Source organism: Nothobranchius furzeri, chromosome 3, assembly GCF_043380555.1.
Source record: "Nothobranchius furzeri strain GRZ-AD chromosome 3, NfurGRZ-RIMD1, whole genome shotgun sequence".
NCBI lineage: Eukaryota > Metazoa > Chordata > Actinopteri > Cyprinodontiformes > Nothobranchiidae > Nothobranchius > Nothobranchius furzeri.
The window spans coordinates 60,940,867-60,968,584 of record NC_091743.1 but is presented as its reverse complement, the minus strand read 5'-3'; the positions used below and the strand labels follow the sequence as shown (position 1 = coordinate 60,968,584).

At 43.0% G+C, this 27,718-nt stretch overlaps 3 protein-coding genes across 4 annotated transcripts; all 3 read left to right on the top strand.

Moving 5' to 3' along the window:
- Nucleotides 1-3,465: 3,465 nt before the first annotated feature.
- ipo9 (importin 9) lies at nt 3,466-14,437 on the top strand. Its single transcript, XM_015959183.3, has 24 exons — nt 3,466-3,761; nt 5,642-5,703; nt 5,814-5,900; nt 5,990-6,191; nt 6,273-6,361; nt 7,023-7,109; nt 7,209-7,328; nt 7,440-7,540; nt 7,681-7,739; nt 7,832-7,983; nt 8,066-8,164; nt 8,549-8,655; nt 8,817-8,956; nt 10,154-10,316; nt 10,402-10,628; nt 11,140-11,288; nt 11,576-11,704; nt 11,843-12,118; nt 12,206-12,372; nt 12,751-12,884; nt 13,042-13,161; nt 13,255-13,368; nt 13,448-13,524; nt 13,660-14,437. The coding sequence occupies exons 1-24, from the start codon at nt 3,602-3,604 to the stop codon at nt 13,768-13,770; spliced, it is 3,132 nt and encodes a 1,043-aa protein (XP_015814669.3). The 5' UTR covers nt 3,466-3,601; the 3' UTR covers nt 13,771-14,437.
- Nucleotides 14,438-15,525: 1,088 nt separating this feature from the next.
- Nucleotides 15,526-19,040, top strand: shisa4 (shisa family member 4). Of its 2 annotated transcripts, none has more exons than XM_015959185.3 (5): nt 15,526-15,807; nt 16,830-17,007; nt 17,580-17,716; nt 17,800-17,991; nt 18,851-19,040. In XM_015959185.3, exons 1-5 carry the CDS (start codon nt 15,723-15,725, stop codon nt 18,889-18,891), a joined length of 633 nt encoding a protein of 210 aa, XP_015814671.1. In that variant the 5' UTR covers nt 15,526-15,722; the 3' UTR covers nt 18,892-19,040. The 2 variants fall into 2 exon arrangements, with proteins under 2 accessions (XP_015814671.1, XP_015814670.1); XM_015959184.3 differs by having other exon boundaries at nt 17,797-17,991.
- A 4,068-nt stretch (nt 19,041-23,108) lies between these two features.
- lmod1b (leiomodin 1b (smooth muscle)) lies at nt 23,109-26,387 on the top strand. The gene is made up of 3 exons (XM_015959186.3): nt 23,109-23,515; nt 24,392-26,074; nt 26,140-26,387. The coding sequence occupies exons 1-3, from the start codon at nt 23,255-23,257 to the stop codon at nt 26,164-26,166; spliced, it is 1,971 nt and encodes a 656-aa protein (XP_015814672.3). The 5' UTR covers nt 23,109-23,254; the 3' UTR covers nt 26,167-26,387.
- The last annotated feature ends 1,331 nt before the right edge of the window (nt 26,388-27,718 follow it).

Sequence of the window (27,718 nt, the reverse complement as noted above, 5' to 3'; positions counted from 1 at the left end):
TTATTATAACGGCCACTCAGTCATTTAGTCCTGCGCCTCTAAAAATGGTCAAAATCAAATAAAGCGTTCTCCGAGAGGACTCGGTTTACCGTGTGCTGACGAGAAGCAGAGGACGGAGTACACGGACGGCGGCGAGTGGCTACAGGTGGCTTTTCTTCTGATGAACGAGAGCGTGACTCTGAGATGAAGACTCAAGAAATCAGCTGAGGAATATTTACAGAAAATAAATAAACAAAACATGAAAGATGAGAGAATAATGCATACCAGTGAACTTCATGCAGTGCAAAATAATCCACATATATATATGTATATATATATATATATATACATATATATATGTATATATATATATATATATATGTATATATATATATATATATACATATATATATACATATATATATACATATATATATGTATATATATATATATATATATATATATATATATATATATATGTATATATATATATATATATATATATATACATATATATATGTATATATATATATATATATATGTATATATATATATATATATATATATATATATATATATGTATATATATATATATATACATATATATATGTATATATATATGTATATATATATGTATATATATATATATGTACATTCCTGTAACATCACAGGGCAACTTTTGAGTTTTTTGGTTTTGCCCATGTTGTGTGTTAGTGTGTGAGAGAGATATCTGCCTTTATGCAACTTCTCCCGACACTATCACACACACACACACGCACGCACGCACACACGTACATACGTATGATCCAGCCCTCATTGGTTTCCAACTTCCTCCTTTTGTCTTGTTCTCTCACCTTCTCCTCGGCTTTAAGGACGGCCGTCTTTTCATTTACTGCTGGACTATTATTCTTGTACAAACTGTAAAATGTATTATTTTGTACAACTTTACTGAAGAAAAGAAAATATCTTGTAGAAGATCCCTGTGCCTTCATCACGACTGTCTGTGTAAAAATGAGCTAATATGTGAGTTCTGTATTCACTGCGCTGTACAGGTCTGTTCCACCTCGTTCAGACCAGCTCACCCCGCCGCCGCCGCCGCCGCCGCCCGGGGCGGTGAGGGCATCGGGTCCATGAGGACACCTTTCATCTGTTGCTTTGTTTTTTTTTTTTTTTAACATTTGTGGATGAATTAATTTGTTCTGCTTTGACTCTTTTCTGGTTTATATAATAGAAATTTAAAAATGAAAGATATCAGACACTCTTATGCTGTGTAGTGAAGCATAATGAACCTTAACACAACTTGATATATATAAAATATATTCCAGATTTTATATTTTATATATATGAACTGTACACCTCTATCTGTCTACTTTGTGAGTTTCTTATTTTTTTTTCCGTTAAAAGAACTCAAGTTGGGGTGCAAAGTGGTGGATGTTTCAGTTTTTATCTATTTATTTTTTTCTAATTTAGTTTGAACTAAAGAATGAGGAAATATCCAGATGCAACACATTTCTTGTTTTACCAACTTATATTTTTTAGGAGTTTTTTTTTTTTGCCTAAACAAGAGGAGATGATTCGTTTCCACAGCTGTAGTTCACATCACAATCAGTCAGCCGTCAGCTCATCAGACATAATAAAGTCAATGAAAACGCAAGAATTTTGTAATAAAGGCTAAAGTCAGAAAGGGAATAGTTTTTATTTGTATTGATTAAGGAAGACAAAATGTTTAAAACTGGTATTAATTTTCACTTACAGATGTTGACCTGCACTTGTACAGCTCCTGTCTGAGTCAGAGGACTCCAAAGCATGTATCATTCATCCATTCACACACATTCACACACTGGTGGTGATGAGCAACAATGTAGCCACAGCTGCCCTGGGGCGAGGCTGCTGGACACCATCGGTCCCTCTGAGGGTGAAATATCTTTCCCGAGGACACGACTGACAGTGCATGGATTTAAACCTGCAACCCACCAACTACAGGGCGGACTCCTAACCCCTGAGCCACTGTCACCCGCAATTATTAACCAACAATTTCAAAAGCATACAAATATTTTTTAAGACTTATTTGTAAATTCTGATTCAAAGATGATTTAATCTCCAAATCATAAAACTGCTCACATGCCTTAAACTAAATCGGGTTTTAATCCAGACTTTAACAAAGAGGTGGGCAGTTTCAGCAGGATTTAACTGTTTCAAACACCCCAAAATCAGGCTTTATCACCAAAGTCACTTCCTTTAAATCAGCTTACACCATTGTCAACAACATCCACCTTTCATTGGTTTCTGTGTCAGGTTTTTGTAGGAAAAACCAAACGTTGGCCTGAGAATGTGGAACACATCACCCTGATAGACTAATGTCAGTTCATTTGTTTTCCTTTGAAATCTCAGCAAACAAGGTTTCTTCTGTCCGGTGTGCAGCAGTGATGATTTGATTTGTTTTTATGTCAACGCCCCTACATCTGTGTCCCCATTGTCACCCAAGCTGCACTGGTAAGTGAGTTTACACTTAGCTGAGTGAGCAAAATCTGTAACTGGAGATCTGCATGAATTTGTAAACCTGAACAACATGGGAAGGTTTTCAGTTAAATTACCAAACAGCAAGAGGAGGCCTGGTACTGATGCAGGATGATGCTGCAAAACATCAGCAGCTTGGAACTCACTTTGATAAATTACCTGATTTTGAACCCTAGATGCTTCTTGATTGGTCCAGATTAACTGGTTTCATAAATTAGACTAAATGGGTTGACCAAATCATGCCCAGCTGACCTGCAGTCTGATTAGTGGGTTAGTAGTGGGGATTTCTTGTTTGTTCAACTAAACTTCTATAGTTTATTTAGAATAGAATAGAGTAGACTTTATTGATCACACAGTGGGGAAATTCACTTGTTACAGCAGCACCAACACTTAGACAATAATTCAAAGAAAAATAATAAAAGTAGTATATGTATATACACATAGGCAGTAAGCTATTGTTGTAACATTCGACCACTAAAAACCTTGAATGAAAATTAAACTTGGGTTCAGAACTATGCAGCATACTGTAAGGGAGACAGGCATACTATGTAAGTCATGCACAAGTATTGAACACCTACTGCATTGATGTTATTGGAGCTACACCTTACAAGTTCATTGCCCGTCCTTATATGTATAGAAAGCTTTCCAAAGGTAAAACGAACCAAAATTAAATAGTCATTAACCTACAAATAAACCTTGCAAATTATATATATATATATATATATATATATATATATATTCTTTTTTTTCCCTCCTACTTTACCAACATTTATCTACAGATGATCGGCATTAGTGTGTTAGGCGGTTTCCTAGTGTTAAAATACTCGAGAAAAACGAGCAACATGGAAAATTCCTCGAAGGTCTACACCCACCGGGCCGCTAGAGGGAGCCAGAGTTCAACATCAACATAAATATACAAAAAAGAACCACGTGGGTCTAAAACCAGGCTGCTTACTGAACGTGCTTCCTCCGGCGAAACCCCGCCTCCCGCTTTCTCTTCCATTGGCGCGCACCTACAGCTCTGTGGCCGTGCTTCACCGCACCTCCCCGGCCGAAGAGAGCTCACCGTGGTGGAGCAGTGTGCGACAGAGTAAACGGAGCAGGCATGAACGCAGCGGGCGATGTTCGGGCCGGTTCGTCAGCCGGACCCGTCCAGCAGGGACTGAAAGAGGCTCTGATTGAGACGCTAACGGCCATCCTGTCTCCGGTTCAAGAAGTGCGCGCTGCCGCGGAGGAACAGGTCAAAGTGCTGGAAGTGACTGAGGGTAAGCGGTGGTCGGATCCTAAAGGCTCCCCCGGGGTTAAGCGTGATCATCATCCGAGTATTGACTTCTAAAACGGCCGAGAGGTGCTTTGTGTCAGGGCTTGGACTGCTGTTAAGCCAGCTAGTAGCCGGAGCGTTAGCAGAACTCCGTGGCTAATGTTAGGCCATATTCTCAGAAGTTGTTGGTGACTGAAACTGTTTTGATAGTGAAAAGAAAACACTGTCCTGTAATGGGCTCGAAAGCCCGGCTCCGTTGTCAGGAAAGCCGACTGGACCCTGCTCCGCGAAGCTAGTGGCGTTAGGCGTAAATATTAGCGGAAACCTAGCATGTAAGTTATTTGCAGCACATGGATGGGTAATATTTGGACCCCGGCCTCTGCAGCAAGGTAAACTACACTTCAGTTATCTCAGAAACGCAAATATTCTTGTTTTTGACGCGTGTGTGTAGTAAAGACCTACATTTTGAGTGTTTTACAGTTGCAAATTGGCATAATTCATTGTTTTCTTTTTTCGTCCTGTATGAATCGGAAACCATCATTGTTACTTAAAAACGTTCAAAGGTCGAGCGAGCTGATGTTTTAGCTCATATTTGAGTTCAGCGTTACCTCACGTCCCATGTCAAACGACATGTAGCTTTTAATACGAACATTATTTCCAAATAGACTGTCAGTTTGTCCCCGTAGTCTCTGGTAACCACTGACACATTTTCCCGCGAAGTTATCTCCAGGGGGGGGGGGGGGGGGGGGCTGCGCCTACCGAAGCCCGCCGAAGAAAGTCCCAGTGTCCAGCTGCATTAGGAGGTGTTTCACGTCGGGACATGCGTCATCATTTGCTTACCAAACTAAACCATAACAGTTTCTTCTTGGTCCAACAATCATTGTTTGATGTGTTGAGATCCCAAAATGATATTTAGATGGGTACAAAGCAACTCAGTGCCAGGAGGACCAGGCTCTGTTATTCCAACCCTATTTCATAACATCTCAACTTTGTACAAATGCATGCACGTGCTTTGGTTCCACATTTTGCATTAAGTGAAACTATAACAAAAAGTGTTTAGTGTTTATTATTAGTGGCCAGGGTTTGCCTTCAGGTGGGGAGCACAGGAGGTCCAAGCTAGCTGTCAGGGTGGCACTTGCCCACCCTGGACTTTCCCCAGCACCACCTCTGCTAAATGCAGTTTATAATTGTTAGTTTTCTGTCTGTCTCCATCTCCAGCTGATCATTTTTGAGCTACGAAAATGTTATGTGACAAATAAAAGATGATTTCCTTTTTGCTGTCGAGCTGAAATGCGTGTATACTGAGTGCAGCTCGACTAAACTGCTTTATTGTTCTGGAGTTCTCATGCTGCAGCTGAAATGTTAATCATGCACAGTCGGTGCACACACAGTGTTGCATTAAGTCCGACCCTTTACACTGGCCCCTCTCTCGGGCAGGTGCTCTGTGGGATTGTCAGCACTAACATTGTCTTCTGGCGCCTGATGTCACTTTTGTAAAACCCAGCTAGAAGCAGGGCTGAACGGCGGATGAAATCATTGTCCGCTCGCAGCGTTTTTTAAGTCTCTGAATTGTGTTTTATATTTACCACTTTTGGCTCCATCTTCATCTAAAAAGCCATTTTAAACTCACGAGTTGTTGCTTGTTTGCATCTTCTGCTCTTGTTGTGTTTTTTTCTGAGATGTTGTAGCTTCTGGTTTAGGCTCTGGACAATTAAATGCATGGTTTCTGTTTATCAAAGTCAAAATTAATCCTGACTTCAACATGTTACTGATCTGAGACATTCAGAGAGGGGGGTTCGATCAGTCGCCTCAATAGCAGTCAGTCATTAAAGTTTGTGTGAAATGTTTATTTAAATCTTCCCTGTCGTTGTGCTGGTTTTCCAGAATTTGGTGTCCACCTAGCAGAACTCACAGTTGACCCTTGGGGGGCACTTGCCATCCGTCAGGTGAGCAGACAGATGCGTGTTTCTCGCAATCTGAACCCTTTTCATGATCGTGTTTGTTTCTGTTGCTGTGACGTGCAGTTAGACTGATATGGGGTTATTTGTGTTTGCAGCTGGCCTCTGTCATTCTGAAGCAGTATGTGGAGACTCACTGGTGCTCCCAGTCAGAGAAGTTCAGGCCTCCTGAAACCACGGATCAGGTAAAACGCTCCCCTGGATACAGCTGCTTCAGAAACCACTGGGGCATTTTGAAGCCAGACATTGTCAGTCAGGTGTTGTGTTTCTCCAGGCTAAAGCTGACATCAGGGAGCTGCTCCCGAGCGGTTTGCGAGAGTCCATCAGCAAAGTTCGCTCCAGTGTCGCCTATGCCGTGTCAGCCATCGCCCACTGGGATTGGCCCGAGGCGTGGCCGCAGCTCTTCACCCTCCTGATGGAGATGCTGGTCAGTGGAGATGTCAATGCTGTGCATGGGGCTATGAGGGTCCTCACAGGTATGGGAAACATCCATGTAGTCACACTGGTGCCTTCGATCAGTCAAACATTCTGGTGACCCAATGTTGTGTTGTGTTCAGAGTTTACCCGAGAGGTGACCGATACCCAGATGCCTCTGGTGGCTCCAGTCATCTTACCTGAGATGTACAAGATTTTCACCATGGCTGAGGTATGGCATCACTTCCTGTTCTCTGCTGCTCACCAGGTGTGCCACAGCGGTGAGCAGAGCTATGAGAACAGTTCACTGATTGATACATTTTCTTCCTTCGAATTACATTTCTGCTGATGCCACGCTAATTAAAATTAAGCTGATTCATCTAACAGTTATTAGTTATAGAGTAAAACCAATGTTGATCTTTTTTTTAACAATAAAATGACAAATTATCAAATAGTTTTTCTGTCCTTGAGTTTGATGGTTAAGCTGCATGGTGGCACTGTTTGTGTTACTATTGTCTTGCAACATAAAGGTTGCCAGTTCAAATCCTGCCTGTGTGGCCCTTTCTGTGTGGAGTTAGCATGTCCTCCTCATGAATTTCCTCTGGGTGGTCCAGTTTCCCCCCACAGACCAAAAACACATGTGTCAGGCTGATTGGAGGCTCTAAATCATCCCTAGTGTCTGGTTATTTGTCTTTGTGTCCTCCTGTGATGGACTAGAGACCTGTCCAGGGTGTCCCTCTCATGTCTTCCGACTTGGCTCCCCGCAACACTAGTTAGGACAAAGTCATTAAGATAACGGATGGATGGTTTGTTGTGTGCACATATCGCCTGTGGGAACTGTTAGTTTCTGTTTTAGGCAATACATATTTGCTCATTTTCCTCCATTCTTGCAGGTTTACAGCATTCGTACCCGCTCCAGAGCTGTGGAGATTTTCACCACCTGTGCCAACCTGATCTGTGCTATCGAAGAGCTGGAGAAGGTAAAACAAGCGTCAATCAAATGGAGATTAGATAAATCAATTGGTGGGCCAAAAAAGTCAGGGTCAAGACGTTAATAGCGTGCCTGTGTGTGTGTTTAGGGTGCAGCCAAAGCCTTGATCTTCCCCGTGGTGCAGCAGTTTACGGAGGCGTTTGTGCAGGCTCTGCAGATGCCTGATGGACCCTCATCTGATAGTGGGCTGAAGATGGAAGTCCTGAAAGTGAGAGGCTTTTTAAGTTTGGCTAGCTAATAAAACCGTTTGTAATTAATGTTCAGAATTGTTATTTTTTTATTTACTGCTATCAAAGATTTCCTGTTCTTCTTTTCTCAGGCGGTGACGGCATTAGTGAAGAACTTCCCCAAACCCATGGTGTCTTCCATGCAGCAGATCTTACCCATCGTGTGGAATACACTGACTGAAAGTGCAGCTTTATATCCCTCAGTGTGATTTACAGCTACAGATGACTTGTGTTTGAAACCACTAATCCACTTGTTAACGGCAGCATTGCTGCGTGAAATCATTAACACCTGGTAAAAGGTTTTACCACACTGCTCCTTAACCAGTTGTCCACTTATGTGAGGACAGAAGTGAACTACACAGAGGAAGTGGACAACCCCGTAGACTCGGATGGTGAGTCCGACCGACATATTTGTCATCCTCTTGTGTTGTCTTACTCCCTTCTGGTGCCACATGTGTTCTGATGTTTATTACTATTGATGCAGGGGAAGTTTTGGGATTTGAAAATCTGGTGTTCAGCATCTTTGAGTTTGTCCACACCCTGCTGGAGAACAACAAGTTTAAGAGCACAGTGAAAAAGGCTCTGCCTGAACTCATCTACTACATCATCCTCTACATGCAGATCACCGAGGACCAGGTACAGAATCACTGGAACTAACGTAGCCGTAGCTGGACATACGGCTGCATGCCTGTGACCGTTCGCTGTGTTGTCTCTTTAGATCAAAGTGTGGACGGCTAACCCTCAGCAGTTTGTTGAAGACGAGGATGATGATACATTCTCCTACTCTGTCAGGATCTCTGCTCAGGATCTGCTGCTGGTGAGATTAAAACCGAGCATGAAAGCCTGCAGTGGAAATGTTGTAAATTAGGACTTGTGTAGAGTAAACTTTTGGTCACGTCTTGTAGTTTTTGTATTTTACTGCAGCTTCAACTGTCCCGTGTAGTTTGGGGTGGGAAAAGGATGCTGTGAGCTAGCAAAGGCTTTTTGTACCCATAGTACAACTTATAAGGCATTAAATCCAACTAGAGATAACTGTGAATGTACTGATTAAATGAGTAAACTACACCTTTGAAAAAGTGCTCTGTAGAATAGTGTTTATTGTTATTTTCCTGTTGTTTTTTTTAACAGTTTTGCATCAGATTACAGTTTGTGCATGCACATGTTTGTGTGTGTAAAATGTTGGTGCTGGTCCCGGTTGCAGGCTGTGGCTGCAGAGTTTCAGAACGAGAGTGCGGCGGCCTTGGCAGCAGCAGCAACCAGACACCTCCAGGAGGCAGAGCAGGCTAAAAGCAGTGGTAATGAGCACTGGTGAGGAGACGAGTCACACCGATGTTTAATGACTCTGTTATGGCATCAAGCACTAAAATGCCTTTGTATTCTTTCTGATTTAAAGTATCAATAAACATCAAAAGAAGAGGAAAACAAGTTTAATCTTGTTTTTTCTTCTTTTTTATTTATTACCAAAATAGGTGGAAGATTCATGAGGCCTGCATGTTGGCTCTGGGTTCAGTAAAGACCATCATCACAGAAAACGTGAAGAACGGTCGGATCCAGTTTGACATGCACGGCTTTCTAGCCAGTGTCATTCTGGCGGATCTCAATCTGGCAGGTGAGATTCTCATCATGGTCCCAAATGTGTCGAAACAAAGCAAAACCCAGCTGAAACTCAGATGTCTTAAAGCTGCAATGGCAAATCTGTGAAACAAGCTAGCTTAAAACATTTTGTCATGCCTCTTAGCAGCTTTCTTACATTGTATAGCTGTAAATATTTTGTGGAGATTACACAAAAGGAAATAAATTAATGAAGTGGTTTTCTGGCATTTATCTAAAAACTTCCACCAGTAACACGTTTCAGACCGAAAGCAACTATTAGACCATCCTGTTGTCGGTCTCATCGAACCGCCGCACTTCCCTGAGTCCCCCGCTCATTACGCACTTGCCTTTTTAGCAACAGAACACCACTGGTGTGAGAGGTTCTCTGCTCAAAGAAGGAGAAACAGCTGGCTGCTACCACTTCAACTTTATTACAAACTACCAGAGTTCCAAAAAGAAAAACAACATTTGAAGTCATGGACAACGGAAAACGTTTGGACCTAGAAAACGGTGTCTCTGTTTAGCGCTCTCTAGCGTCCGCTGGCATCATGGGTTCCCATATGAGGGGTATGTGGCCTAGGGATGATGGCTGACCGGAGGGGGAAGAGTTCTGTGACCATGTTTGTGTTTAAAAGCTAGCTTGATTTGCCATTGCAGTTTAAAATGGTTTTGTTTTTGGCACAATTCTGCACATTAGTAAATTTTATATATTGAGTACCGTATTTTCCAGAGTATAAGTCGCTCCCTCCGGAGTATAAGTCGCACCAAACATAAAATGTATAATGAAGAAGGAAAAAAAAACATATAAGTCACATTTTGGGGGGGAAATTTATTATTTTTCTTACAAAATTTGAGATCAAGCGTTTCACATTGCAAGACAAGTACCGGTAACAATAACAGAATAAACAACCAGGGTGCAGCAGCGCGCCACGGTCTCCAGCAGAGGATGGTGGGGCAGAGGATCTTATTCCTGGTCCGGAGCCGGCCCGCAGCAGCGCGGTATACATAATTTGGTATACAAGTCGCAGGACCAGCCAGACTATGAAAAAAAGTGCAACATATAATAGTTAAACTTTTTAAATCTTGGATCAATTTAAGTTTAAAAAAATTGCCAAAGAATGGTCAGTTTGGGAAACTTGCGAACAGTACAGTTAGTAATAATAATAAAATCCTTTTCCTCCCTGAAAGTCCGGTGTTATTTTCTCACTTCCAGCTGCATCGCCGTTCCTCCTCGGCCGGGCTCTGTGGGCAGCCAGCCGCTTCACAGCAGCCATGTCTCCAGAGCTCATCCAACAGTTCCTCCAGGCCACCGTCAGCGGCCTCCACGAGAGCCAGCCGCCATCCGTCCGCATCTCTGCGGTTAGGGCCATCTGGGGGTGAGGCGCCGGAATGAGGAAATCTGTATAAACAATGTCATCGTTTCTGATCGGCAGTGAGAATTTTGGTTTTGTTCTCCTACAGATACTGTGATCAGTTGAAGCTGTCTGAGAGCACACACGTCCTTCAGCCCTTCCTCCCCAGTATCTTAGATGGACTGGTCCAGCTTGCTGCGCAGTTCAGCTCGGACGTGCTCACACTTGTCATGGAGACTCTCTGTATCGTCTGCACAGTCGACCCGGCCTTCACCACCAGCGCCGAGAACAAGATCTGCCCCCTCACAATCGCCATTTTCCTTAAATATAACAATGGTAATATTGGAACTCTAAAAAGAAAACAATCTTTTAAAAGGCGCCTCGAGATATAAATCACGAGCTGCTTCACAAAAACCAAAAAAATTTAAAACATAAAAAAGATTGTAAAATAAATAATTCAGTGTGCCCCAGGGCAGCTGTGGCTACATCGTAGCTCACCACCATCAGTGTGTGAATGGGTGAACGATACACTGTCGTGTAAAGTGCGTTGGAGTCCGCTGACTGAAAGGTGCTACACAAGTGTGGGCCATTTTTCATTATCATTTGTTTTAAAACATAATGTGGATCCCAGGAAAGGTGGGCATAACTACATTAGGATTTTATTTTTTCATTTAACTGTTCGTTTGTCACTTTTGTGCATTAGATGTGCATTCCCACCAACATTAGTGAAAAGCAATGCAAATTAGTTTTTCTTTCTCACTTCAGATCTCTAAAGAAAACACTTGTCTGGTTTGTTTTTTATGGATTTGATGGTCTTTTCTCAGACTCCGTCCTCTCTCCTCCTCAGACCCTGTGGTGACCTCTCTGGTGCAGGACATCTTTAAGGAGCTGGCTCAGATCGAAGGCTGCCAGGGCCCCATGCAGATGCGCCTCATACCCACGCTGGTCAGCATCATGCAGGCTCCGCCTGACAAGATCCCCTCTGCGCTCTGCTCTGTGAGTTATTCAAGGTTCCAGTCATGATGTGTGTTCATTCGTCTAAATATTTGTATGTTGGCCAGTGTTTAGCCTTTCATACTCAAAGATAAAATAAGATTCTCATGGCATTGAGCTAAAGTTTGCTTCAATAAGGACTTAGATCAGTAAGAAGTTGTACAAAAATTAGAAAGAAAAAACTTTTAGATTGATATTTTAGGAAACAAAACTAAAGATATCTCCACTGTGCCGGGATACGTTATTTTTTTAAATGGAGATTTATTGAGTCGACGACCTGCTCTGTCCAGACGTCTGTAGACATCCTGACTACGGTTGTCCGAAACACGAAGCCCCCTCTATCAGAGCTGCTGGTGTGTCAGGCGTTTCCTGTGGTGGCTCAGTGCACCATACGCACAGACGACAACACCATAATGCAGGTGAGCAAAACCAAACCTTCCTTCTGCTCAGACATGAGTTCAAAAGTGGCTCATTGATGGTGCTTCCTGTAAATAAATAGCTAAATTTCATGTTTCAGGTGGTTGTCCAAAGCATTCTTGTATCACTTTCCTCTCTAGAATGGAGGCGAGTGTTTGCGGGCGTACGTCTCTGTCGCCCTCGAACAAATAGCCCAGTGGAGGGACGAGCAGGGGAACAGCGGTCTCTGGTACGTCATGCAGGTGGTGAACCAGCTGCTGGACCCACGAACTTCGGAGTTCACTGCCGCCTTCGTGGGCAGGCTGGTTTCCACGCTGATCTCCCGTGCAGGAACGGAGCTCGGGGATCAGCTGGACCAGATCCTCCGAGCAATTCTGAGCAAAATGCAACAAGCCGAGACTTTGAGCGTGATGCAGGTGCGGACCAAAGATGACTGGATGTGTTGTGTTTTTAAGCCTGTGAGCTAGTTTAATTCCCCCACCGGGGTTTCTCCTCGTCTGTAGTCCCTGATCATGGTGTTCGCCCACCTGGTCCACTCTCAGCTGGAGCCTCTGCTGGAGTTTCTGTGCAGTCTGCCGGGGCCAACAGGAAAGCCCGCCCTGGAGTTTGTCATGACCGAGTGGATGAGCCGGCAGCATCTCTTCTATGGACAGTACGAGGGGAAAGTCAGGTCAGTCACCTCTTTATGATGAGCTTGTTTTGTTTTCTCTAAATGCAACAGTTTTCATTATTAATCAGACTTTTATTTAATCCAGCCAAAGGTAATCTGAAAGCCTACAGCAGGTTAAACCGGCTAATGTTATCTTCTCGGTACTAGAGACTTTTTAAAATCTGCGCTGCCACCTAGAGGCAGATAATCTTAAATTCCATGAATAGTTTCTGTTCATAATTTTTTTAATATTTGAGCTGTAAACAAACAGGCGAGTTCCCTGATAAAACTTGTTTCAACTGAAACGGTGGTTCTGTGCGAGGTGGGAAGTGTTGATGTTGTTTTCATCGTGTGCACCTGGTTCTCAGATCTAATGTATGAAACGTTCTTCTCCCATAGCACGGTGGCGTTGTGTAAGCTGCTGCAACACAGCATCAACGCTGATGACAAACGTCTGCAAGATATTATGGTGAAGGGAGACGAAATTTACAGCGCTGAAGACGGCATCCGCACGCGCTCTAAATCTGCCAAGAGTAAGATTAAATAATATGAGATTACATTTAAAATAGTCTCTTATGTTTCTTTAATTAGGAGTTTATAAAGTTAATATTTAGATTTTGAGTCTTGGGTGTGAGTAAATGACTAAATATAATTTCCTCTATTTCTGTTTCTGACGATGCTTTTTACTAGATCCAGAGCGCTGGACCAACATTCCTTTGCTCGTGAAGATCTATAAGCTGATCATCAACGAGCTGTCGACTGTGATGGAAGCAAACGCCAGCAGAGGAAACACAGCAGACTGGAGTCAAGGTGAAGAGGACCTGGGCTGGTACCATTTCTAATACAGAACACATTCTGCCATAGCACAAAGTTAACCCAAGCAGCTGTTTCTGTTGGATTCAGATTCCAGCGGGATATGGGACGACCAGGAGGAGGAAGAGGGGGAGGATGATGATGATGATGATGAAGGGCTGGCGGGACAGCTGCTCTCTGATCTCATTGCCTCTAGCAAATACGGTAATTGCGTCTCCTGTGTTCAGGGTGAGGTCTCGTGATTGATGATTTCAGCCCACTAACTTTTCTCCTGTTTTTACAGATGATGATTATTATGAAGATGACGATGAGGACGATCCAGATGCCTTGAAAGACCCCATATATCAGATCGATCTGCAGGTAAGTGCTGTAACGTTTTGTATTCATATTTGGTATATGCCATGTTGGCTTGTTACTCTATTGAAGGATTTTTGCACGAAGACTTTATCTGCTGATATTTGAGTTAATCTCGCCTCCATCTCCTCTCCTCCGCAGGCCTACCTGACAGACTTCCTGACACAGTTTTCCCAGCAGCCCTGCTATAGCATGTTCTCGGGCCACCTCAACAACACAGAGAGACAAACCCTGCAGACAATAGGCTTGTAGCCCATCTCTTCATCCCTTTATTACATCATCATCATCTTCTTCCATAAATGCACCCTGAAATGTTCCTCTGTCCCCTTGTGACTATTCACGATGAATTCAGCACATGGAGACAGGACTGAAGAGGAAATCTGACAGATGGGTGGGATGAGACTTGTGCACTTGCCGCTGACTTTCCCGTGTCGTCGTGAGCGTTGATGGGATAAAAGGATGAAGGACTCTGCAGATGTGAGGAGTTCTAACGAAGCCTTAGACTTCTGAGGTCTCTTCTTACAGAAAGGTCATGTCTCCCAGATAACAGTCAACCTGGATGAGAGAACGGAAGCGCTTCGCTACGGACAAATGAATCATGACACATGGGTGGACTGTTTTGCCATATTCTGTTTGCAGTTTGGCTGGTCATTCTCCCGTTTCAGAGAAATGTAACAAACACTTCTAAGGAAGTTTATATCCGTCAAAGGGGAAGACAAACTTGCTTTTGAGGTGACGAAATATTGGTGGCCTTATCTTCCAGAAAACGACAGCTTCTGACAGAAAAAGGACGAGCTCTTAGACCAGCTCTCATACCGCTGGTGTCAGTTTGGGAATTCACACTGTTGCCATGGTGATTCAAAGACTTGTCATTTCCACGTACCTATTACAATTTACAATAAAATTGTTTCTAAATGAAGCTCCCCAGATGGGATTTACTTTTTATCTGCAGTAATTTAAACCTCAAGCTTTAGTCCAAGTATGGGAGGAGATTCTTGGAATAATCTACCACCTCGTCAGGGGCATGTTCAGGCGTTGTAGGGAGGTCATACAGGCACGTGGAGGCCACATACACACACACACACATACTTTCTCTAACTGTTGGGAGAAGCTACACATGTTGAAACACTTCAGAGTTAAATGTGGACTTTTGTTTCCTTCACTAATCTGGTATGTAGTAAACCAGCTTTTATTTACATGATCAGAATAGACTTGTGTAAAACTTAAATGACTCATTTTTATTTATAAAAACTTCCATTTAATTAGGAACTGCTTTTGGTTTTTTGTGATGTTAAAGTAACTGTAGTTTCCCTGGTGATAGGGGCGGTAGATACCTAAATCATTGCAAGCATTATTTTTGTGTTCAAGTAAGACCTTACCAACAGATGATCATTAGGGTAAAAAATCCTTGGGAGTGGAACCTCCAGCAAAATAATAACATCAGATTCCCTTTCATCACTTGCAATGAGTGAAGAGGTAAATGTGTAAAATAATGTTTATTAATGCTGAAAGTTTTGTAACCATTTGTTACAAATCAGTAAATGCATTCTGTCCTCATGGATTTCCGTAGAAGGAAACATGGCATCCAATATGGCGTCAGCCAGAGACCGCCGCTCCCATGTATTTTAGACCTGATTTTTATTGTTATGTTATGAAACTGCCAATACTTTTCAACAGCTGGGTATCTTAATTCTTTCACTATAACATTTCAATGGATATTTCCAGAGATTAATAATAAAAACTACACATTGTCACTTTAAATCTCAAGGAGGGCGGAACTTAAGGGAGAAGATGCATTTAGAAGTACTCAAATTACTTGGTGCTGCTAAAACTAACTAGAACATTAGTATTTGAGAAAGAGATGTTGATACTAATAACTGAAACTGCTGCTATGTAATTTTACTTTATCACCCGCGCTACAGTCCAATACGTATTTAAACGGTTTATGCTTGAGTGATGAGGAATAGTGTTGGCGTTTCATACAGCCCGTGAAGGCAGCATCCTCGTCCCGCGTGATCGGCGTCACAGTCGAGATGTGCCTGTCATTTTAAAGGATAAATTACCAACGCTCCATCCAGTCCCATCTCCCATGCCGTTGTCAAGACGATGTCTGACAGCGACCGTTAGTCCGATTGTTTTGGGGGGATTTGCACCGATGACAACACCCTCTTAAAAGAAAGAACCAAGCTCGATTCAAATTCACGATGGGAATAGTCTTACCAACTGGCAACATGTTTCTCATCTCGTTGACTTTGGCGCTGGTCGCCTTCGTCTCTTTCAGTCCTCCGGGTAAGATTATAGCTCAGTATGGAGGCCGCTGCTAGCAAACGGTGTCTCCCGTTAGCTGCGTAATGCTAATGCTAACGCGGTTCTGCTGCCTTCTGGCTTTGTCCAGAGACCCTAAACTCGATGTTTATCTTAGGCCTTGATAACTGAAACGACTCACTATTTAGTACAGCGATTCGGCATCAGCCTGTCTTAATTTGGGCTTTTAAATCCACTCATTTGCATTTTCTACACTTGCTTTGTTACCTATTTGCTTGCAAATGCATTTAAACATTCTAAATATAAATTTACGTAGGCTTTCTGGTTTATCTTTTCTTCAGAGACCCATCCAAACCAGCAATACGTTTTTTTATGCTTCAACGTTAAATTCTTGTTTTCACATTTCTTCGCAACATTTTCTAGTTTATTTCCGTAATCTAGTCGGAATTAGTTAAAATAAAACATCGTAGTTGGCCAAAATAGAAGCATTTATCAAATTGCAGCCAACTTCAGCCCTTAAAGGTCATCGTTCAGATTTGAGCGTCAACAACTTCAGAAGCCAAGTCTGTAGATCTTTGACGTGAGGTTGCGCTGCAGACATCTTTATTTCTGTCTTCTGGTTTTCATTTAAAATCGTTTAGTTTTAACTGTTGTGGGCATCTAAAATGTCAACAGGAATTTTTATTTTGCTACTCCAAATCTCAAAACAACAACTAGTTTATTTTATTGTGACAGGGATGGTAACATTTTGTTTGAGTCAGTTTAATCTCGATCTTCACGTTTAAGTCTGATTCAGCGTTTCACTTCTGCCATGGGGGAGGTGTTGAATAATGCATCAGAGCTACAGCTGGTAAAAAGTGAGAAGTGTCAACAAATGTTTGAAAGATATTTATTTTTCATGAGGGTACAAGAAAGCGGACACAAACAAGCAGTCAGGCCAAAATAAGAAGAGATGAGTGCAAACATCTCAGGCGGCAAAGCTTCAGCTCCTGCCTGTTGTGGGTTTTCCATGCCTGTTGTGTGATCCTGCCTCTCCTGTTTTGCAGTCAGTGGGAACGAGGACTGTTTGTGGTACGTGGACAAAAATGGCACCTGGCACAATGGCATGGACTGCCCTCTCATCACATTCTGCTGTGGGAACTGCCACCTGCGCTACTGCTGTCTGGATGCCTTCAAGATGATCACAGAGAGAGAGCAGAAGCGCTGCATGCTCTTCCAGTTCAGGTGCGGGCAGTGGAGGCTGCAGGGTTGTAATTGAGTTACATTTTTATTAATTGATTCAGCTTTTTAGAGCCACTGCACTGCTGTTTTGGCTTTTAAGAGAACATTTTCTCAAAACCCAAATCAAGAGGTGGAATTTTTGTATTTAAAGCTAATCTGATCATATGCAGCGCAGTAGCTGCTCTTGTGTGAACGACTGTCACATCGACTAAATATGGCATGTGACTCGACTCCGCTAGTTTGTAGCGAGAGGCTGCAGCTTTTCTAGGTTTCTTCCATCCGTATCCAGCAGCGAGGGGGCAGCCTGCAGTGTGAATCCCAGTGGGAGGCAGAGATAAACTGGGGGTGGGGGGGCTTGCTGCTCCACTGAGATGAAGTGAGGGAATCTTGTGGAGACAGAAGGATTTGAGGTGCTGATCCCTTAGATATGATATCAGGGTCCACTCTGAAGCCTCTGCTCCCAGCTTTACTGTAATCTCCTCTAAGGTGACCGGTGATTAACCAGACAGAGCAAGAGGAGGTGATCAAAATCCGATCCCTTCTGACTTGAGCGCTGCTTCTTCTTCTCCTCTCAGCCCGACCACCATCGCTGGAATAGCTTCTTCCATTCTGCTGTTTGTTTCCATCATCGCCACAATGGTTTGCTGCTTCATGTGCTCGTGTTGTTACCTCTACCAGAGAAGGCAGCAGAGGGGCAGGACGCCTTATGAAGGTAAATTAGCTGTAAAAATGACCACTTCATTTTAAAGTTTCCCTTCCAAAGCTTCATGCACAACCTTGTTTTTCTGCCAGCAGCTCAGCAGATCCCCATGGCTAGCTACCCCGTGGAGCCCATGTACGATGCTTATGGAAAACCGCTCGGACCCTCGGAGTACCAACCTGCCGTTTACCCCATGGTGCCCCAATATCCTGGCATGCACGTACAGTATCCCATGATTCAGCCGGTACCCTATCCACCACACCAGATGGACCCCGCATACAGCCAGGGTAAGAGCAGCAGGGTTTTAATAGTAGAGCTTTTGCATGAGCCAGCCTCTCCACTGGTTGCATAAGTGTCGTAACATAGTAGACGTGTTTTTCCTGCGATCTCAGCGGAGTGTCTCTTCCCACTTGGAGTGTCAGACGGCTATTTGCTGCATACTATATTTCGAGTCTAGTGGATAGAGTTGTCAGCTGGAGAAATTCTGATATTTGACCATCATGTTCTACATTCATAACTAAAAGCCTCTTTTAGTTTGGACTCTTCAGATAAGAAGCAAAAATGTCTTTAAAGGGATATTTGACCCAAAGTTGAACCTTTGTCTGTTGACATAGTTCCCACAGTTAGATGAGTGGGGGCAAAACAACCTTACCAGCCCAGTCATTCTCCTGACCCAGCTTTACTCCTTTAGCTTAGCATAAAACACAGTAAGTGAATGGGTCCAACTAGTATTGTGAGTTTAAAAAAAAGTCCTTAAAATCACTCAGTTTTGATTCCAATTCTGTTTGGTGACCTAAATAATCAGACTGACTGCAAGTGAAAATAATTGCTAACATAAAGGAATCACGGGGACTACTTTATGACAAAGCACAGCTGTAAACCTCCACTGAAAGGTGCAAGGTAGCCCCCACAGATGCACACGTTGCTAGCGAACTGGCATGCAACACACACACACACACACACACACACACGTGGACACACTAATTTCCAACTTATCTAACGCTGGGACTTATGTAAACAGACAAAATAAAAAATTTGGGTGGAAAATCCTTTTAAGAATGGGGGAATAAATGCTTCTTTAATTCAGTTTGTTTTGACAGATTTAAAGTATTCAGAGTAAATGTTGTTTTCTCACCTGTTTTTCAGCCCCACCACCTTACTCTCCACCTCAGTATCCTGGTCACTGATGGGCTGGTCTCCATGGAAATGCTGTGAGAGTTGAGACTGTTTCAAAAGGAGAACCTTCTCTTACACACACGCACGCACACACACACACACTCTTGATGTTTATTTTCCTTTGAAGGAGAACAGCAGGCACTTTAAGTTTTCATCCTTTCCTCGTCGTTGTTTGTTTACTGCATCAACCTATTTTTCCACTCCTAGTGTAAATCAAATTTCTTGTTGTGTAATCGGAGTCTTGATGGCTCTGGGTGGGTGTCACAGCAGGCGTCACGTCATCATATAAGTGAAGAGGTATCCGTGTCTAGCTGCTTGTGGTGTTCCTCTGACTCACGCATCTCAATGACAGACTGTCAGCTAAAGACGGGGCTCATCAGCGAACCGAGGAAGAGGCAATCTGGACATAAACACACCAACACACTCCTTTATTTGTGGAAAGTATAACTCTTACTTCCTAGATCCTGTTAGATTTGAAGTACTAATTATCTGCCTGTTTTGTCGTAACCTCCTTCACTGATCTGGAGTTGATGATTCTGGTCCGTTTATGGTGGAAACGCAAAAGCGAAGCTTCATGTTTGGGTCGTAGAAGGATGGGTTTTGTGGAGCTCTCAGCCCGGTGTGAGGAAACCTTTTTCCTACCTATTTGTCTCACCTGTCGTGTGACTCCTGCAGTTGTTCCACTCCTCTGCCTCATTCCTGCTCCCAAACGTTAACACGTTAGTCTTAAAGTCTGACTGACTCTTCCAGGTAGGAGTTCTGCTGCTTGATGTGAACAAACATCCCATCTCACAACAATTACCCATCAAAAGTGTTAATTTCAGTAGAAATGTTGTAAAACTGTTCCTCGGTTTAATATTTAATATTGTAACAAGTAGTTATAATATCTGTGTTGTTGTTGTAACACGGGTTATGACGCTTTGACAGATTTTTTTTTTTACTGTGGGTTCTGTGAACAACTTCTGGAAATTTGCTTTATTTCATTTGCATGAAACATTTGAGTTTTTTCTTTGTGAGTTTAGACATGCAGATCGATTAGTCTTTCATAAAATAGTGATAAACACTAAAATCATACTCTAAAATACATCTAAAGTGGGACTCTTGTAGGATGCTCGGTGGTCTGTATCTATCGTGTTTCTAATACAGGTATGGAAATGGCTAATAATACTGAAGATGCAGCTACTTTGAACAACAGGGCCTTGTGCTCTATAATACCTGGTTATCATTCAGACTGATTAGCTGATGCATCATAACAGAAGCCAGAAAACAGGAAAAAAGTCCAAGTTTGATTTTTGGAATCCAAGCGACACGAACGACTAGATCTAATTTTGTCCGTGTGTGTTTTAACCTCAGCTGACCTGTCGGAGCTCAGCGTAGGAGCAAAGTTACCTGGTACTGCTGTGACGTGACCCCGTAGAAAGCATTAGGAGGAGAAACTGGTATTTGACATTTACGACCTTTTATGACAAACATAGTTTGCACTCCAACTTTTGATCTTATTATAAAACAGTTTAGTGGTTTTTAGTGAATTTTGCTTCCTTTTGACAGAACCAGATGTCGTTTCCAGTGTTTGAGCTAACCAGTCCATCACTCCGGTCTGTTGTGATTATTTCTAGTTATTTAATAACTTATTGATCTACTAAGCTGGACGCTTAACAGTTTGGTCTCCTTTTGATCTAGGCTGGCAAGAAAGCTTTTGTGTGGATTTCCCAGAATGTGAAGTTTTTTCTGTCAGGACTTTATTCTAACCTGTTTTCTGCCTCCTAATAAATACGTCCTCACCTTAACTACAGCTGGAGGCACATGTAGAAAACACTGGTGATTAAACCGAATTTCATCGTTGACCATCTTTCTGGTGTAAACGGTCGACTCTTGTGCAGGTTAGTTGAAGCAGGAAGAGCGCTGGCATTTCCTCGTTGGAATATTCTCAATTATTATTTATTATGAGATTTTCTTAATGATGCTGCGGTTTGTTTCTGCTTCTAAACCAACTCCATGAGTGTGTTTTAATGAAACTGGCATTAGGTGGAAATGTAACGTGTCATAAGGATGGTATGACATTGTAATATAAAATGAGTGGAAAATAAATTATTTCTATTAACATAAAATTTAACTTTGGAATGTAAAGTTTAATTGTGTCGTGATTTTTTTTAAACTGGAAAACCAACATTTGGTAATGCAAGTTGGCCACTAGAGGTCACTATTGACCGGCAACCCTTCACATTAAATATACATAAAAGAACTTATATTGATTTAGTGTTTTTAAATATAATTTCCTTTTATTTTTTTCAGAAAAATTACCCATTTGAAAGTGAGACTTACTGACTTATTTTTATATTGTCATTCGATTGATCTTTTCTGTATTTGACCAAAAATAAACCAGAATCGTTTTAAATTTTCTGATTTAATAACATCTACAATAATTCAGAATTTTAAATGTGGTATATTATTGTTTGTTCGTTTTCCTCCATTTATTCTGGTCCAGGTCGTGGGGAGGGCATCCCAGACAGCCCTCTCCCCGATCACCCCCACCAGCTCCTACGGCTGGACCCCAGGGCATTTCCGGGCCAGAATGGAGATGTTCTTACTCGAACGTGTCCTGGGTCGACCTGGGGGCCTCTTGGCGGCAGGACAGGTCCGCAACACAACCGCAGGAAGGTGTCCAAGCGGCATTCTGACTGGATGCATGAACCACCTCAGCAGGCTCCTCTCAAAGCGGAAGAGCAGCGGCTCTGCTCAGAGTCCCTCCCAAATGTCTGAGCTCCTCGCCCTATCTCGACAGCTGAGCGTGGTCACCCTCTGGAGGAAACTCATTTTGGCCGCTTGTATCCGCTATCTCGTTCTTTTGGTCACTACTCAAAGCTCGTGATCTTAGGTGAGGGTTGGGATGTAGATCGGCAGGTAAATCGAAAGTTTTGCCTTCTGGCTCAGCGCTCTCTTCACCATGACAGACCCGTTCAGCGTCATCACTGCAGATGCTGCCCCAACCCGCCCGTCGATCTCCCGCTCCCTGCAGTGTTTTATCTGTTTTTAAAATAAAATTCTGAATAAAAAGAATGCAAATATCTTAAAACAAAAACTTACCTGTCATGCAACAGAGTAAGCAGATGTTAAAACACTGAATTATTTAAAAAGTAATGCTCAGCATATTATTACTGTTAATGCATAGATCAGTCTTCCACTAAATAGCCAACAGCAGCTCAGTACTGTAATATTTTATATTTTATATCTTTTAAGAAGGTAGATTGGCATCTATGGAAGCAAAATCACGTGTCAAAGGATGATGTCGATCATCATGTTCCAAAATATTTTCACCATAATCAAAGATTGCTGCTGCATCCATGAATACAAGGGAAAAGATCACATGAGCCCAGATTCATGTTCAGCCTGGATATATTTGGACTGGGAAAAAAGGATGGTGAGTCCTTTGTATAAGATGTTTAATTTATATACTTCAAATAACATCTCATTCATTCATTCATTCATTCATTTTCTTTGAATTAAGTTTGGGTAACACTTTACATTAAGGGTCCCTTTATAGATGTTCGAAGTACATTATTAAGAATAATAAACCAACAAAATATTAACAATTTCAAACCATATTATGTAAAACATTACTAAGCAGATGCTCCCACCGCACCCCCGGCCCTTTGGTCCTAACCTTATGGACTCTTTATAGTTAAAATTATTGGAAATGTTAAAGGGACCCTTTGTTTATTAATGCATAATAATGCACTTAGTTACATTAAAGGGACCCTTGTAAAGAATTACCTGTTTTTGTTTAAATTATGCACAAAGAATTGTAGCCAGCCTTATAAATATTAAACCAGTAGTTAAGAGATCAGGGAGATTTTGTCTGAACACTTTTCTCCCATCACTGAATTTGGATCTCTGACATATTTAATCTCTTTCCACCTCATTAATGCATCTATTTGGCTTTATTAGGGATAAAATAGCAGATTTTGTCCCCAAATAAGATTTTAAAATAAATCATCATCTGTCCTCCCGTGTAAACACAGATTGTGTAATAGGAAGTCTGCTGTGTGAACGTCCGCCCTTCCCATTACCTTTAAAGGAGAGTGTACCCTGGACTAAATATGGACATGCACTTAACAGGATTTCCAAGAATGTCCCAGCCTCACTCTGCTCTTTGATGATGGGAGCCTCTTGCACTTCATCACTGCTACCCCTCACTGCAGGACGGCGACTGCAGCCTCTTTGCTGCAGGATTGATGCTTTTTGGTGAGGGGGACGCGACAGGAGAGGACAGCAGCGACTTGGTGCACAGGGACAAGACGAGAGAAGCTTTTTGATTCCCGATAAAGGGATTTACTAGTTGGCATCGTTACCTCTTCTGAGGAAAACGTCACTGTAATGTCTAGGCGAAAGGTGAGAGGCCTGACCCGTACGGGCCGACAGGTCAGCGAGGACCCAGACCTGGACAACTTGCTGTCCACCCTGTCTCCTGAGGAGGTAGAGGAGCTGGATAAAGACCTGATGAATGTTCCAGACATCGGCCTGGAAGATGGGAAGACGACCATCCAAACACAGCAGCCTCCGAGCAGAAGTGTCCAAGACTCAGACACACGAAGTGACGCCAAGCGGAGGCTGAGCCAGAGGGAGCAGTCATCTGAGGTGAGTGAACAAACAGCGCAGCGGAGGTGAGACCTGTATGAATAGATCTGTTTGTTTTCTAAGTGAGTGATAAACTGCAGGGGTATTTTACTGAAAGCTGTTCATCACTGGATTCATAGCAGCTGGGCCTTATGCACCCCGAGTCCATTAGCTCTAAAATAGTCCCTCCCAAAGGTCTCTTCTGTGCCATGGAAAACGTTGTTTTCTCCTCTGAGGCTTGTTTGTGTCCACACCGCTCTCCATCATGAATAGAAGCAGAGAAACAACCTCTTGCTAGCCACCGGGACGTTTCCATCGTTCGTTCCTCTGACGACACGCTCGGCTTTTTCACATAGGGACACCAGAAAGCCCTCCTCGGTAAAGAGTCCAGGAGCGAGATTTGTGGCAGTTTGTGTGCTTAAAGGAGAAGCAATCCAGTTGGATGCGAAGCTTCTTAATCCCAGCCTGATGGAATTCCTTGGTTGATTGCTCCTATGTTTGCTGCCTTTTAAGGATACATCTGCCAGAGCCTCACACTGCAAAGCAGCACACTCACAAATCAAACGAGCTACTTGCTTCACAAGCGTTCCAGCCCTGTTTAAAAAAAAGAAGTAAAAAGGCTCCCTGTCCTTTTGCTGAGTGTAAACACACATGCCATATTGTGTATGAGAGTGTTTACAGTGTCTAGATGGATGAAGAACAGTTTCACGGTGGAAAAATACAGGATTTACAGAAGTATTTGCATGATTAATCATCACATATTGTGTGCAAGTGTAAGATTGTACAGCGTTGAGGCAATAAGTCATTGGAACAACGAGATGCATACATTTTTGTTGAAGTGATTTGTGTTTCTTTGCATGCAATCGTGTCACACTGCTCCTCTTCCTCTTCCTGTAGGGGGAACCAAAGAAAGAAAGCCGGAAGCAGGAATACCTGAGGAAGATGGGCCTCAGCCAGGAGGGGAATGATGACATGAAAGTGGGAGCACGAAGACCACCGAGCCTCACGGCGGACAGAGACATCAGGGTGAAGGACAGAAATGGCAAAGGTTCTGAAAGTGTCAGAGAAGAGCAAAGTTGGCGTTCGAGTCGTCTCAGAAAGCAGGAAGACAGAGAGAGTTCCTCAAAGGAGGAGATTAAGGAGAAGGACAGACACGAGGACTACAGGTTAAGAGAAAGGAGAGACAACAGAGAGAGCACAGGCAGTAAAATGAAGGACATGATCTCCAAGTTACAGGACAAACAGGATGAGGGCAAAGAAAAGGAGCGAAAGGAAGACAGCAGGAAGCGAGATGAAAGCAAAACCAAAGACATCATCTCAAAGCTACGAGAAAAAAGTGAGAAGGACATTGGGAAGGAGAGAGAGAGGAAAACCGAGAACATCAGGACGCAAGGGCTCGTCTCCAAAATGGTTGAGAAGCAAAGCAAGGTGTCTGAGAGCCAAACACAAGAAGTTAAAAAGGAAGAAAACAAGCCTGGAGTGGATGGGGAAAAGGCCAAAGACGAGAACAAATCTGGTGTCCAGCTGCAGAGGCAGCTGTCTGAGGAGGCTGAGGTAAAACGAGATAAGCTGGAAAACGGAAATAGAAGAGAAGAGCTGCTTAACCACAGTGACCATGTGACAGACACAAAGATAAACACAGACAGGAAAGAAAAAGACGACAGTAAAGGGAAAACGGAAACAGGAAAACTTGACAACTGTGTGTCCAAAAACAGCCCAAACAGTAAGGTGAAGCGGGACGAGGAGGACGATGAAGACTCCAGCATGTTCGATGAGCTGCTGCAGCAGGTCCGAAGCAACGACCCTGCCCTCACTGAGCTCAATGTCAACAACTCAGAGGTCATCAAGACTAAGACACTCATGGAGTTTGCAGAAGCTCTTCACAACAACAGCCACATTAAGACCTTTGCTCTGGCCAACTGTCGCGCAGACGACCATGTGGCTTACGCCATCGCCGGCATGCTGCGCAGCAACAACACCCTCACCAGCGTTAACCTGGACTCCAACCTTCTCACCGGCAAAGGCATCCTGTCTCTCATCCAGGCGCTGCAGTACAACTCCACCCTCACTGAGCTCCGCTTTCAAAATCAGCGCCACATCTGTGGAGGGAAGACTGAGATGGAAATGGTCAAGATCCTGAAGGAAAACACCACCCTGCTGAAACTGGGCTATCACTTCGAGCTGGCGGGGCCGAGGATGACCACGACTAACATACTGAGTCGCAACATGGACAGACAACGGCAAAAGCGCCTGCAGGAGCAGAAGATGGCCCAGGCTAACGGGGAGAAGAAGGGGGCCCTAGAGGTGCCCAAAACTTGGGGTGGAGGATCTCAGAGGAGTTCTCCGATATCCTCCCCAAAACCGTCTCCCATCCCTTCGCCGATGCCTTCACCAAAGCTGACGCCTAGGAGGGGAACCGGGGCCCTGCCTCCGCCACCACCTCCACCACCACCTCCTGGCAGTGGGCCTCCGCCTCCTCCACCTCCCATGCTGGATGGAGACCGCTCAGGTCGCAGCAAGAACTCAAGGGACCAACTGCTGGCCTCAATCAGAGGAAGCAACGTGAAACAACTGAAGAAGGTAAGAGAAGTTAGAGCAGAAGAATGAGCTCCATCACACTGACTCGCATCTTGTTTTACCTCCAGGTGCCAGTACCAAAGTGGCTGCAGTGAGATTGTCTGATGGAACGTATAAAGACGGGGGGAGGGGGCGTACATCTCACCACAGGTTTTCTCGGAGATGAACTCTACGTTCCTGCAGCCGGTTGGCCGAAATATGAAATCCCAGCCCTCACTATGAGTTCTCCTCTCAAACACTGGACCAAAGGGACATGAGAATGAGTGATGCAGGGGCTCTTCACAAGCAGACTGCAGAGACAGCCCAAGACTCTCGGTCTTCTGTTCATATCGATGCTTCTTCTTCTTTTTGCACTAGATTATGTAAAGATGATCAGATAACGTGTTGTATGTGCCTCTGAATGTGAGTGTGGTGGGAGCATGCGATCAGCTTCAGACAACTCTATAAAATGATAAAACTACATGTGGTGAATGTTCACCTGACCATTTATTTATTAGTGGGAGGATCCGCGTTTAACTGGTCAGCTGTAATTATGTTTAAAGTGGGTGGAGACATCAGGGAATTAAACATGGATCCCTGGTTAAGCCCCGGGGGGGGGGGGGGGGGGGGTCTCATGGTGGCCGTTGATTGTGCATCACATTTTCAAATCTCAAGACATCTCAGACGGTTTTGGAAGGAAGCCCAGGGAAATAAATGAAGCACGAGGAAGGACTTTTAATGTTGAGAAAATTACGTAAAACCACTGTCCGTCCGTGTCTGGTGTTTTATTTTTGTGCAGAATCGTTTTAGCCCGGTTGCCTTGCTTTATTGCTTTGCGATGCAGCCATGTATCTCCGCTTTACCAGGTAGTCGTGGAACTCTTTCAAGAATTTTCTCTTTATTTTCTGTGCAATGAAACAGCATGTCTACTTAAAAGAGCTTCAAAGAAACGAAGAATCAAACATGTTTATACGCCCGTGTCTGATGGAGCCTGTATGCCTTTAATAAAAGATGTTGGTATGTTTGTGAGTGAACATTGGACTTGTTCATCATGTGTATAAATATATATATATATATGTATATATATTTATTTATTTGTTTGATAAAGAATGATAGCTTAGCGGCTGGTTTATGTTCTGATCCACTGTGTACATTCCTCCTCAGATCTAGGTGTTGCTTGGAAAGCCAAACAACCACAGTGCTATATTAGACTCACGCCCATACATAACAACTGATCTGCAACACAAATTACCATTTGAAGTATTTTTTGTACTTTATGTGAATCTGGAGTTTTCTTTTTTCAAATAATCATGCAGATTTGGGATTTATTAAAGTCATGAACCCAATTTCAGTACTGTAATTGAACATTTTGGAGAGACGACACATCCAACACACACTTTTAGAAATTAAATGTTGAATTTACTTAACCCTTTGATGCATAATGGTCACTACAGTGGACAGGTACTCAAAATTGTTATTTATTTATTTTTGCTATTAAGCACAGATGTTGAAGACTTTATTGCATTTGAGCCCCTCCATTTGGACTTCAGTAAGTCAAGCCAACATATTTCATGTTCAGAATGCACGCTGTCCACTGAGGTGGACATGTAATAAACCATGTGTAAATTATTAAATGTTACAAAAAATATTTGTTGAAATTTGTTTCAT